Source organism: Kogia breviceps, chromosome 5 (assembly GCF_026419965.1).
Source record: "Kogia breviceps isolate mKogBre1 chromosome 5, mKogBre1 haplotype 1, whole genome shotgun sequence".
NCBI classification, from domain to species: Eukaryota; Metazoa; Chordata; class Mammalia; order Artiodactyla; family Physeteridae; genus Kogia; species Kogia breviceps.
The window spans coordinates 44,703,544-44,716,412 of NC_081314.1; the positions used below are offsets into that span (position 1 = coordinate 44,703,544).

At 42.6% G+C, this 12,869-nt stretch overlaps 1 protein-coding gene across 2 annotated transcripts in view; it reads left to right on the forward strand.

Moving 5' to 3' along the window:
• SCHIP1 (schwannomin interacting protein 1) overlaps positions 1-12,869 on the forward strand; it is a 799,100-nt gene that overhangs the window by 177,808 nt on the left and 608,423 nt on the right. For both annotated transcript variants that reach the window (XM_059064985.2, XM_067033915.1), the window contains exons 2-3: positions 1,846-1,910; positions 9,141-9,221. In XM_059064985.2, coding sequence (XP_058920968.2) covers positions 1,846-1,910; positions 9,141-9,221 — 146 coding nt within the window. The remainder of the gene's footprint in view (positions 1-1,845; positions 1,911-9,140; positions 9,222-12,869) is intronic.

The following is a 12,869-nucleotide window of genomic DNA, read 5'->3' on the forward strand; positions in this document are numbered from 1 at the left end:
TACTCTACACTTATGATGTGTGCATTTCACACACTTTTAAAAAAGCCAACTCAAGTACTCAGTGATCATGCTGGCTGATGTAAGGAGACGTGGCTGAAGTGGATGAACAGGGAAAACAGGGAGACAGGAGACTATCACAGTTGCCTTAGACCAGACAGAGAAGTAGTGGTCAATTTCCAGATAATATTTTGAAGCTGGGACCAACATGGTTAGCTGATTGGTTGACTGTGGATTGTGAGAGGAAGGGAGGAGTAGAGGCTGACTTCTAGGTTTCAGGACTCATATCACTGTATATCTAGGTGAATGGTAATTTTGTTAAATGACTAGGTGAATAGTCATTCGTTAAAATGAGGAAGAAGTGGTGAAGCGGGAGATTTGAGTGGGAGCGTCTAGACAGGGCAATCAAGACTTTGGTTTGAATGTGTGATGCCTGTCAGACGTGCATACATAGCTCCCAAGTGGTGGATGTGTAAGAATGGAGTTTAGAGGAGAGGTCAGGCGCAAATATAAATTTCAAGCTGTGGACTGGATAAGACCTCCCGAGGAGTGAGGATCGACGGCAAGAGAAGAAGACTGAGGCCTATAGGACAGGCTGCTGGCATGTTTCCAGAGGAGCTGAGGTTTTATAGGAGTGAAGAGGATCTGGGAGCAGCAGTGAGGGGCAAGAAGGGCCCCACCCCTCCTCCAGAGTGTGTCACGTGTAGCACGTGGGGAAGAAATGGCCACCTCTAAAGAGGACTGCAGGGGAGACAGACTGCTCAGGGATCAGCCAGGTTTGTCATCAGAAGACTTCTCTATATCCTAAAAGTCTTTTCTAAACAGTTCTTTGATCTTCTTGCTCTAACAAAAACTTAACTGTCCCCGGAAAAGCAAGGGTTCAGATAGAATAAGATAATTAAGGGAATGTTCAAAGAAGCTGAGGAGATAGAGAATTTTGCTGATGACAGACTGTGAGTTCCAAAGGGCCCAGTGGAAAGATTGGAGGGACCGAGGAGAGGTAGGTGACTGGTCAAATTCGAGGTTGTACAGTGTAGTATGAAGTTAAAGAAAATGGGTAACTCGGAGACTTGGATGTCTGGTGGGTTAGAAACAGGTTGAGACTAGTCTTGATGGTCTTTTAGGGACCAATGAGTAATTAGTGCTAATTGGGGCTTCCTCTTGGCACTTCAGCAGTTGGTGGCGACCAGGAAAGCAGGGTGATCTCAAGGAATGGTGGTCTTCCCAGATCCAGACTTCTGTGGGCCTTCCTTAAATCCTGCTGTGACTGTCAACAAGACTGGAGACAGGCAGTCTCGCCAGGAACTTGGGCCGACTTCCGTCGCATTCCTGAACCAATCACTGTGGCTGAGGGAATGGGATTACAGAGACTATGGATGCCTGAAATTCAGGGAAGGAGTGTGTGCACGTGTTTGGGTGTATGTGTGTGTCTGAGCACTGGGGCTGAGGTTACCAAGAGTTACCAAGAGACAAGAGAGGATGTTTGCTAAACGGACAAACCCAGCGCGTGTTCCTTAGAACTCCTGACCCAGCAACCAGCAAACATAATACTGTTGACAAGAGTAAATTTGGGAGGAGTATGGGTGGATCCATATAAACATATTACCACTCTGGAAAAATAACAGGAAGCATTATCCTTAGTGGTTAAAAAAAAAGTCGCAAAATTTGAGTAGGAGTTTTGTATTTTAATTTGATCAGGAATCAAATTGTATGTTTAAGCACTCATCTATTGCAAGGTCCAGAACTCCTAATGGTGATTATCTCAATTTTGCTAACAATTGTCCTGAAATATTATTACCTATAAGTACATGGAGACAATTTGTAAGACATTTCTTTTCTTTTTCACAGGAAGAATTAAAAAGATTGCAGAATCCTTTAAAACAAGTTAATGATGGAAAATATTTACTTGAAAAGTAAGTAAAAATACTGAAGGAAATTAAAGTTGAAGTTGAAAAGCTTGCATTAAAGAAAGCTATTCGACAAGGCAACAATAAATAAGTAAATTGGGCTTCCCTGGTGGCACAGTGGTTGAGAGTCCGCCTGCCGATGAAGGGGACACGGGTTCGTGCCCCGGTCCAGGAAGATCCCGCATGCCACGGAGCAACTGGGCCCGTGAGCCATGGCCACTGAGCCTGCGCGTCCGGAGCCTGTGCTCCACAATGGGAGAGGCCACAACGTGAGAGGCCCGTGTACCACACACACACACAAAAATAATAATAAGTAAATTAATCTTAGGATATCATTTTTGTTAGGACCTAGAAATGTGGCACATTTGAGATACAGTTAAATAGATTTATGGCTAGTTGAGCTACAGTACACGAGTTGTACTGATTAACAGAGTAATATGATGCCTGGAGATGTCTCTGATGGTATGTCTGAGGGCTTGAAACTTAACCCTGCCCTGTCTTTGGCTTTTAATCAGTGATGTGTATAGAAGGCAGTCATAAAATTTGTAAAAACACAAGGGTAACACTAAGGCTAATAGAATGAACATTCAAAATAATACTGCAGAATGGAAAAAAACTGAGCTGGAATTAAAAGCAAGCAAGAAAAGATGAAACTGAGCAGAGATAAAAGTAAAGTCTTCCATTTAGGTTTGTAAGAAAATCGTACAATTAGAGCATGTGAAAGACGTATTCTGATTTCCATGTGGGTAAATGCTTAGAGGTTTTTTCTGACATTAACGTGAGACTATGATTTTATATGGCTTCTAAAGATATTACCACAATATTAGTCTGATTAATAGGTATACACTGTCAACTTAAAAGAAGAAAAAGTGAGCTATCATTAATTGAACATTTACAATGTACTCTGTACTAGTGAATGTTTACAGATGTTTCCTCAGTGAATTCTGATTATGGCCTTTTGATATAGGCATTATTATTTCCATTTTACTGATGAGGAAAGAGGCTCAGAGTGCTTTCAGCACTTGTCTAAGTACACTCAGCTAAGAGTGGTGAGGAGGAGAATGAATCTCAGGTTCAATGCCACCAGAGCCCCTGCTTGTAACCGCTAAGTCCCATGGTCAAGTCCATGTGAATGTCACCACATTTGACTCTGGGCACCACATTTAAAAATCACATTGACATCCCCAAGAGCACCAGAGGGTTAAAACTGAGGGTTCTGGAACCACGTGAAACTACTACAAAGAGCTGAGGATGTGTAGCTTGGAGAAACGAAATCTTAGAGGGAACATACAGCTATTCTTAAACATTTGAAGGAATTTTCCTATAAAAGAGGTGCTACGTTGCTCTTCTTGTTCTAGAAAGCAGAACAAGGATCAATGAGCAGGATTTATGGAGAAGCAGCTTTATGACTTAGAAAAAATAATGAATTTAGTAGAGATTCAGCCTGCCCAACAGAGTGGACTTCTTTGTTAAGGAGTGAGCTGATAGACACTGGAAGTGCCTAAGAAGAGTGTACATGACCATCCATCTGAGATGCTGTTGAAAACATTCCTGAAAATGGAAACGCCTGGATCTGAGTGCTCTTTCTGCTTTTGCCTGGCTTTGTGAGTCTGGACAAATTACTTAACCACCCTGAGCCCATTTCCCCATCTTTAAAAAGGAAGCTAACCATACTGGCTTGACGGTCTTACTGAGCGCATGAAACGTGACACCCATGATAGTGACGCCGAATCTGGCTCTGTGCCCTGACACCAAATTAGTTCTCAGAGACAAAGTTTTGGGTGAAGTAGAAAAGAATAGCTTTATTGCTTTGCCAGGCAAAGGGGGCCACAGTGGGCTAACGCCCTCAAAACTGTGTCCCAACCTGGAGTTGGTAGTGAGAAGTTTTACAGTTATGGTTCAAAGAGGGTGTGATCAGCTTGTGGACTTTCTTCTGACCGGTTGGTGGTGAGGTAAGTGGGAGTCAGCATCATCAACCTTCTGCTTCCAACCGGTCTTGGGTCTGCGTATGGGCTTGTGGGCAGCATACTGTTAACTTCTCCCACCTGGTGGGGTTTCAGTATCTGCAGAACAGCTGAGAGATATTGTTTTGTGTATCCCTTGATGGGGAACGAGGACCCTGCCCTAAGGCTGCACTATCCTTTCTTGACTCCTCCTCCTTAGACTCCGCATCCCCTCCCTTCCCTAATTAGCAACTGTTGGAACCTGCTGGTTGGAACTTGGGGAAGGTCCTGGAGGCTGAATGAAGCCTATTTCCTGTAATCAAGAAACGGGGGACCCAGAAAGGCTTTTGTGCCCAGGAGCCCCACAGGGTCCTGCTCTCTATCGATAGAATGGTGCCTTCAATACTGGCTCCTTCCCTCGGGGGCTGTTTGAACCAGAAGGCCTCTCAGGATTTCATCCCATCTCCATGATTCTAAGAATTGGCCATGTTACTACTTGAAGAACAGTTCATTTGATCAAATGAAGTTTCTGGCTTATCTATGGATTTAATTTAGTCTTGTTATGCCAGGGTATTCATATTCATTAATATGAATAAATAAGAATAAAATTGTTTGATTATCCTGCCCCCTCATCACCATCATCACTAGTTATTTGTAAACAATAATAACTGGAGAATTTTTGGCTGAAACTAGGAAGAAGATTTTTCTTCTGTGTAGATTAGTGTTGTAATGATGTTAGATCAATGGTTCTTCATTCTGGCTACTCTTTGAAATCACCAGGAAGTTTAATAAGAATGCATATAATCCCCACCCCAGGCAAATCAAATATGAATCTCTGGGGGTGAGATCCTAGAATCAGTATTTCTTAAAAGCTCCCTTTGTGTGATTCTAATGAGGATCTGGGGTTGAGTGCCAGTGGTCTACATGCATTTTTGATTTTTTTTTTAGTTATTCAATAATCTCCTTGAGCTTAATTCTCTGAGGACACACTTTTTCTGTGATGTTCAGCTCAGCTTATTTATTTATTAAGTCTGGTTATGCTGTTTTTTCATTATCGATTTTAATGTGAGAAGTGAACTCCAGAAGTTTGTTTCCTGCTAATTGACCACAACTCTATATCAAACCCCTCGCTAACACCAACATGTATCTTTCCCAGCTCTGTGCTCTCGGGAAGATATGTGAAGATTAACGGTCCCCTCCCCCTTCCTCTGTTCTTTCCCTCTCATTATCTAGAAGCCTGAGAAAGCTGAAAGCTTCTGGAAATGGCCAGTCTGCTTTGTATGCTTAATTTTCCCAGTCATGATCGAGGAATTCTAGGGATGGGATTCAGAGTCTTCCCTCAAAACACCCAGGCCTCTGGGGCAAGCTTCCCTTTCATGCTTGTCCTAACTGTGGCTACCAGTCCTAAGAATTCTACCCATTTGCCTGGAATTCTGAAGATTTTCCTGCTCTGCTTCAGGGCAGGGCTGTGTCCTTGAAAGCTGTCAAATTTGATTGAAAAATTGGTGTACTTTGAGTGAGCATATTAGGCATTTCATTATAGCTGTAGCTGACTTAGGTGTTAATGTAAATCATCTCAGCTACTTGAAATGACCATAAGTTAAGTGCTAGTGGTGTCATAGCAGTTGATCGGTTATTCCCCCTTGGAACGTTACATTTATTCTGAATGCTCAACAGGGTTTTGTGGTAGACAGTTGGTGGGAAGGGAGGGGGAGCTGCAACTCCATTCTACCTGACACCATCTGCAGGGCCAACTGGATGCATTTGTCTCTATCTGTCTCTCTCTCTCTCTCTCTCTCAGTGAAGCTTGGCATGTGCCCATAAACAGAGAAGAGCAATTACTAAGACCGTTAATTAGGAGGCTGCTTATAACTCTGTCATTTTTGAGAATCATTTATTAACTTAAGTAAGACCTTAGGCTGACTGCTATCAATACTTTTTGTAAATGTTGAATCAGGCCGGGTACCAGAGTAGGAAATGCATGATTGCAAATCACACATTCTTCTGATGTATAATCGCTTTGTGACCCACAAGCAATTATTGACAGAATGAGCTAAAGCTATCTAATTTAAACCTACTGGTATTTGTAGTGTATAGCTTGTTGAGTATGTATGAGTTATAACCCCACAGTAACAAAATTGCTACTACTGTTTTAAAAATTTCTTTTTGTGAAGACTCGAGCCTTGTCTTTGGTTGCTGCATATATCAACAGGCCCCACAGCACCTTACATATATCTCTGTTGCCCAATATGCTAGTTTGTTTGTAAGGGGTTTAACTTACAGTATTTTAAAATATCCTTTTTTATAAGGCTGTTGTTCCCACAAGACTGTAGAATTATACAAATGAGACTTTCCAGCCTACTGACACTGGATTAGGTCTCTCCGTCTTTCCCCTTTAATAACATCCATCACATTTTTAGTTACTCATTCAATATACATCTTCTCCTAGATTGTAGGAACATCAGAACAGGAAACGTGTCTAGTGTTTTCATCATTGTGTCCCCCATGTTTTGCATCATTCCTGGCATAGAGGAGACCTTTAATATATCTGTAGAGGAGTGAATAAGGTTAAATTAATAATGGTAAACCTGAATGCCAACAGCACAGACCAGGCAAGAGTGTTTTTTTTTCCTTGCCCCTCAGCATCCCACCTGGGCAACCACAAAGCTGTCTTGGGCTGATGGCACCACCTAGTGGCCATGTGTGAATATATCTGATCTACCATGTTTTCCCCATCACTTGTTATTCCTTTCCCAAGAGAGGATACATTCATTATCCTAATGATGTCTCTAGCACAATTTTTTCTTATCTTTACTATAATTATAATCCTGGTCTTCATGACCTGGCTAATTTGAATACCCACCTAAATAATTTCCTTCATTCTCCTTGCTCACACCCACCACAAACCATTCTAAAACATCCCATTCATCACATTTTCCTGCTTCACATGCTTTGTTTCCCTGCAGCAATGTTTTTCAAACTGTAGATCACAATCCACTGATTGTTTGTTAAACCGATTTGATGGGTCACCCCTGGCCTTTTAAAAAATCTGAAATATATTTAAATAATACCAGAGTACCTTACATGTAGTTGGCTAAATAATATTTCTTGAAACTTTTGTTTTAGTTTTAAACACATACACACACACCCTTACCACAAGCATGTGTATTGGATTGGGTTGTCAAATACTTTATCTATGAAAACCATAGTCAGTAGAAATTTAATAAAAGATTGATATTAAATCCTCCAAGCAGTACTTTGTAGTGGTGAGACTTGAGTTTTAATGCGGTTTCTGCTGAGTTGAACATAACCTCTTTGAGCTTCAGATTTCTCAGCTCTACACTGGGGAAAGTAATTCTTGATTGATAAAGGCTACTGTGAGAATTAAATGAGCTAATACAGGTAAAATGTCACGACACTGTTTTGTACACATTGTGTGGCCAATGACTATTACTTTTCTGCTTGTACAAACTCATTTCCTTTTATGTCCCTCCTGGTATCTTCCTCTTCCACAAAATTTCTCTTTATTGTCCCCAAATAACCTGAACATTTCACCTCCACTCTTTTTTTCCCTGAAGAACATAGGTCACTTTTATAATGATTTAACAATGGCACTTCAAACCATCATTGCGTTAAAAGAATACATTCACTAGTTTAGTTTGATGCTCACGGTCATGGATACAAATTGCCGTCAGAGATCCCAATAATGTGGGTATAGTCACTTTCAGTGAATCATTTTGCTGTCTCAATAAAGTCACAGGAGAACAAAACCCTTTAGGTGGTGCAGAAAGAGACCAGATTTAACTGGACCTAACCAATAGTTGTGTCCAAGGTCCCCTTATCCTGAGTGGGCAGGCCCGGTAAATAGCTTCCTACACTCCTCTCCCTTTTCTTGCATCTTCAGAATGGGACCTCAGTGGGGTTCAGTCCTGCCTGCGCCTGCCTAGGTTGCATTTCTGGTATCAATGACTTAAGTTTGCTTTTTTTTTTTTACATTGATGTATAGTTGATTTACAATATTATATTAGTTTCAGATGTGCAACATAGTGATTTAAAATTTTTATAGATTATATTTCATTTAAAGTTAGTGTAAAATATTGGCTGTATTCCTTGTGCTGTACCATATATTCTTGTAGCTTATTTACTTTATACACAGTAGTGGGTACCTCTTAATCCTCTACCCCCATCTTGCCCCTCCTCTCCTTCCCTCTCCCCACTGGTAACCACTAGTTTGTTCTCTATATCTGTGAGTCTGTTTCTGTTTTGATATATTCATTCATTTGTTTTATGTTTTAGATTCCACTTATACGTGATAACATACAGTATTTGTCTTTTTCTACCCGGCTTATTTCACTAAGCATAATACCGTCAAGGTCCATCCATGTTGTTACAAAGGACAAAATTTCATTCTTTTTTATGGCTGAGTAATATTCGTGTGTGTGTGTGTGTGTGTGTGTGTGTGTGTGTGTGTGTGTGTATACCACAACTGCTTTATCCATTCATCTGTTGGTGGACGCTTAGGTTGCTTTCATATCTTGGCTATGGTAAATAATGCTGCTATGAACATTGGGGTGCATGTATCTTTTCAAATTAGTGTTTTTGTTTTCTTTGGATTCTACTCCTTTGTTTTAATATCTTCTTCATATGTATTACCTTTTACATCTCAACTTACTAATTTCTGTCCATTCTTCAAAACTGAGCACAACTGCCATAGTCACCGTGAAGTCTTCCTTGACCATTATAGCACCTGGTGATTGTCTTATAGGCTCATAGGAGCAGTGACCATACATTCGTAGTCCTCCGTCTTTCTCCAGGGCAGACTGATGGTTTCCTCATAGCGGGAGCTCTGAAAACACTTACAGAATGAAAGGAAGAAAGGTTCAATGGTAGTGACACCATTGGGAATGAATGAGGTTCTCTCTACAACTTACTAGTTGGACAATACGATGGGATTTGTAACACTCTACTTACAGTTTTTATTCCCCTGAAATGGTCTAATATTCTGCTTCCCTCTTTGCTTAAAGTAAATGATTTACATGCCTTAGATATGAATGTTGAGCTGAATGGTAGAAATCAAAAGAAAAGCAATGTTAAAAGGCAAAACAACAGTTTCTTTCTATGGTATGGCTATTTATCCGCCATCCATCAATAGGAACTTTTAGGACTCTATTAATAAAATGAACAAAATTGCATATATATTTGCTTTTTCAATTAAATCGAAATTGGCAGCTTTATTGATATAAATGATAACTTTATGGATTCAGCTATATTGAAGCATTATTTCTGTTTGTAGTCACCAGCTGGCCATGGATGTGGAGAATAATATTGAAAAGTATCACCTCAATCTACAGCTCTTGGAATCAAAGGTGAAAATGTAAGTTATTTCAAAGTTTACATTAAAGTTTTTGTTTTACAGTTCTTGCTTTATTAATCTCTGAACTATTCTGCAACTTGGGGGTATAAGAATTACACATTGAATTCACATTTATATGTTACACGTTATTTCTTCCCTGTTGTAAGTAGCAACAAAGCAGTTTTGGGCACACATCACCATCCACTGGATAATGTAGGGAATTATTTGACTGCCACCACTTCCTCATTTCTTGGTTTTTCCCTTTCAAGCAGAGTAACATTCTTCAGCTTCCACCAGCATTTTCCACTGCTTTTCTTCTTGGCAACTTGGTTTATTCCACCTTGGAACAACTTGGTTATTTCTACTTCAGACCATGTCTTTTACACACACACACACACACACACACACACACACACACACAGAGCTTAATGCTCTGAGAAGCATGTTTCTGGAGAATTTAAACATATCTGACCTTGGCCGGGATCACTGATCATTTACAAAAAGCCCAAAGAGGAATCTTTTAGAAAAGAAGTCACCTTGAAGACAAGAGCCTTGAGGTGTACAACTTTGAAGAAGTAAGCCGTTTCTGGATTTAGGAATTGAAACAGAAATGACACAGATGTGCAATATCCTGCTGGATAAAAGCGAATATTAATACACACCCCTGTAAATCTACATTAACATTGGTTATCAGTAATATGCTTGCCTCTGAGCGAGCACATAGGGCTGTCTCTCAAGGTAAAGTTCAAATGTGGCTTCTGAACCAGTTGGGTACCCTGCTAAGTAGCTGTGTGTCACACTTACTAAATGAATAATGAATCAGGCTACCAAATCGTTTTATGTAAGCAGTGTGTCAGCCTCACTCCACAAGATGTTAGTTTCCAAACATACACCGCCTTCTCCTTAGAAATGTTCTCATTAAGATAACGTCCTCTTAACCGAAAAAGCACTGGAAAGGAAAGTTGGTTGTGGGAAAAATTAGAGTGATTAATTTGAATGCTGAAATGAAGTTAAGAAACCTCCCTGGTCTTTTTTAGTTTTCGTCTTCTCCAGTCTGTAGAGACAGAGGGGCAGGTGCCAGGAGGCGGAGCCGGCCAAGAAAAAAAATCTCTGTGCCTGAAGTCCAGCACCTCAGAGAGTCTGGGATTTTATGTGTAGCTGGTGTAATGGAGGCATCTCAGCTCAGTGAGGTGCAAACAGAATGGTTTTATCTCTTCTAATAACTCCGAAACTCATTTCCACTCGCTGGAGAGGGATGAGGGAGAGAAGACTTAATCTTGCCCAATAATGGAATTTGAGTCCCATCGGAGAATTTAGTCCAGTTCAGTGACTCTTGTCTAATCTGGTTATTAAATTCTTAACTCTCATGACAGTTTGAACGTCTCCACTCCACACACGTTAGACCTTCCCTACAGCCGTGCAGCCGGCTCCCCTCCCTTCCCTCTCCCCTCTCCTCTTTCCACTCTCCCCATGTCTCCCTTTCTTTCTCTTCTCCTCCCCTCCTGCTGTCACCTCTCACACCCTCTGAGTGCTAAACACCAAGGCTGCCCCAGGTTTCCCACGGGTGGTGAGCATTTGCACCCCCTAGGCAGTGCCTTCCTTAGAAATAGCTCTAAGGGTTGGGACCCTGTGGACAGGGTCACTGGGTCTCCCCGAGCTGCACCCCTCGTTGCGTCCCTTGCCTTGCTGGCTATCTCCCCCAGGCTGACCTTGGCATCCTCAACAGGGAGGATCTTGGCATACCCCCATTCCTGCTTCCCAAGGGTCCTTTAGACCTGGAGAGCATTGGATATGAAAGATGGGTCTCGTCCTATGTTCCAGAGTCACTGTCAAAGTCCACAGGACTTCTCTTAGGGTCTTCTGTCTTCTCTGGGTGGGATCCAGCTGGACATCTACCTTTCCCCACTAGAAGGAGGTTAGGGAGAAGCAGGAGTTACTGTACCATCACATCTGCTTTCCTGGAAACTCTCCAGTCCCCTCCCTGATGAGGAGAGAGCAGTAGATTCCAGTGAAGGTTTTCTGGACAGTCCAGCCCCTGTAAGCCCTGAGGTGGGATGTACCTTGGCAGGCCAATCTCTGAACGTAAAAGATAAGGCAAGGTGAGAACTGTTCCCAGATGTGGGCTGCCTCCACAGCATACCTGCAGTAGTGGGAACCCGGGTTGGGGTTGGATGGGGCAGGAAAGGATCTCAATTGTTCCCTCATACTCAGGACAACATAAAAAGGAAATAATCTGGTAAGAAAGCCTAAACCTGTATGTGGCAGTGCAAAGTATCCATGGAAGGAGTTAGAGGCCTGTGGGAAAGAACATGTGTGTCGAGGGGTGGAACTTAGAGGAACTGTCAGGAAGACCGCATTCCCTGGTTCATGAATGCAACTGTTAAGAGGTAATTTTGAGCTTTAGACTTGGACGATCAAAGAACTGCTTCAAAAGGGTGAAAGCAATCAGGATTGCATAGCTATTAATAAAAAGTCACTTTGGGGAGGTGAAAGGCGGGTTTTCTGAAGATCAAGCAAAGGCAACCTTCTTAAGTTGGCAAATTTAGTGAAATCAACAGTAATAGTGAAAGCACCATGACAAGGGCTCTCAGCGTAACCCCTAAGACTGAAGACAAAAGTACTCTTAAGGGCCAAGGCTGCCGGAGGGTCTGGGAATGACCGTACACAGCAAAGGAGCACAGGCTCCGGACACACAGGCTCAGCGGCCGTGGCTCACGGGCCCAGCCGCTCCGTGGCATGTGGGATCTTCCCGGACCAGGGCACGAACCCACGTCCCCTGCATCGGCAGGCGGACTCTCAACCACTGCGCCACCAGGGAAGCCCCAATGTGGACCATTTTTAAAGCCCTTATTGAATTTGTTACAATATTGCTTCTGTTTTATGTTCTGGTTTTTTGGCCCCTTATTGAATTTGTTACAATATTGCTTCTGTTTTATGTTCTGGTTTTTTGACCGCAAGGCATGTGAGATCTTAGTTCCCCAACCAGGGATCAAACCCACACCCCCCTGCATTGGAAGGCAAAGTTCTAACCACTGGACTGCCAGGGAAGTCCCTGGAGAAAGCGTTCTTAAATATCTACCACTCCCAGGGCACAACAAGAGGCAGGAGACCCAGGAGCTCAGTCTTGATGTGAAAGGGGCAGGCTTCTCATTAAATACACATCTAAGGGCTGACTGTAAACCTTGCCTGAGACCTCGGAGGGTGGGCGCTGTCTTCAAGCTGTCCCTCCGCCATACTTCAGAGCTTCAGCGTCTCTTGGAGAGGAGCTCTCATATGTGTCTAGTACCCCGGTTTTTACCTCTGGTGCCCTGTTCATTGTGGCTGCCACCCAGGGGATATTACCCCCTTGATCTCCTTCTGGTTCTGGAGGCCAGCAGGGCTTGCGCCTGTGGTCCCACAAGAGTGTATAAATTTGTATTGTTCGAAAGCTGCTGCCTGAGAATCTGGCTTCCAACCAGTCCAGATCTAGGCGCTGACTGAGATCCCCCTCTTTGTGACACTGACTGGTCTTGGCACACCCTTACCTACTGGGAGTTATTAAAAATAAAAAAGGGTTGGGCTTCCCTGGTGGCGCAGTGGTTGAGAATCCGCCTGCCGATGCAGGGGACATGGGTTCGTGCCCCGGTCTGGGAAGATCCCACATACCATGGAGCGGCTGGGCCCGTGAGC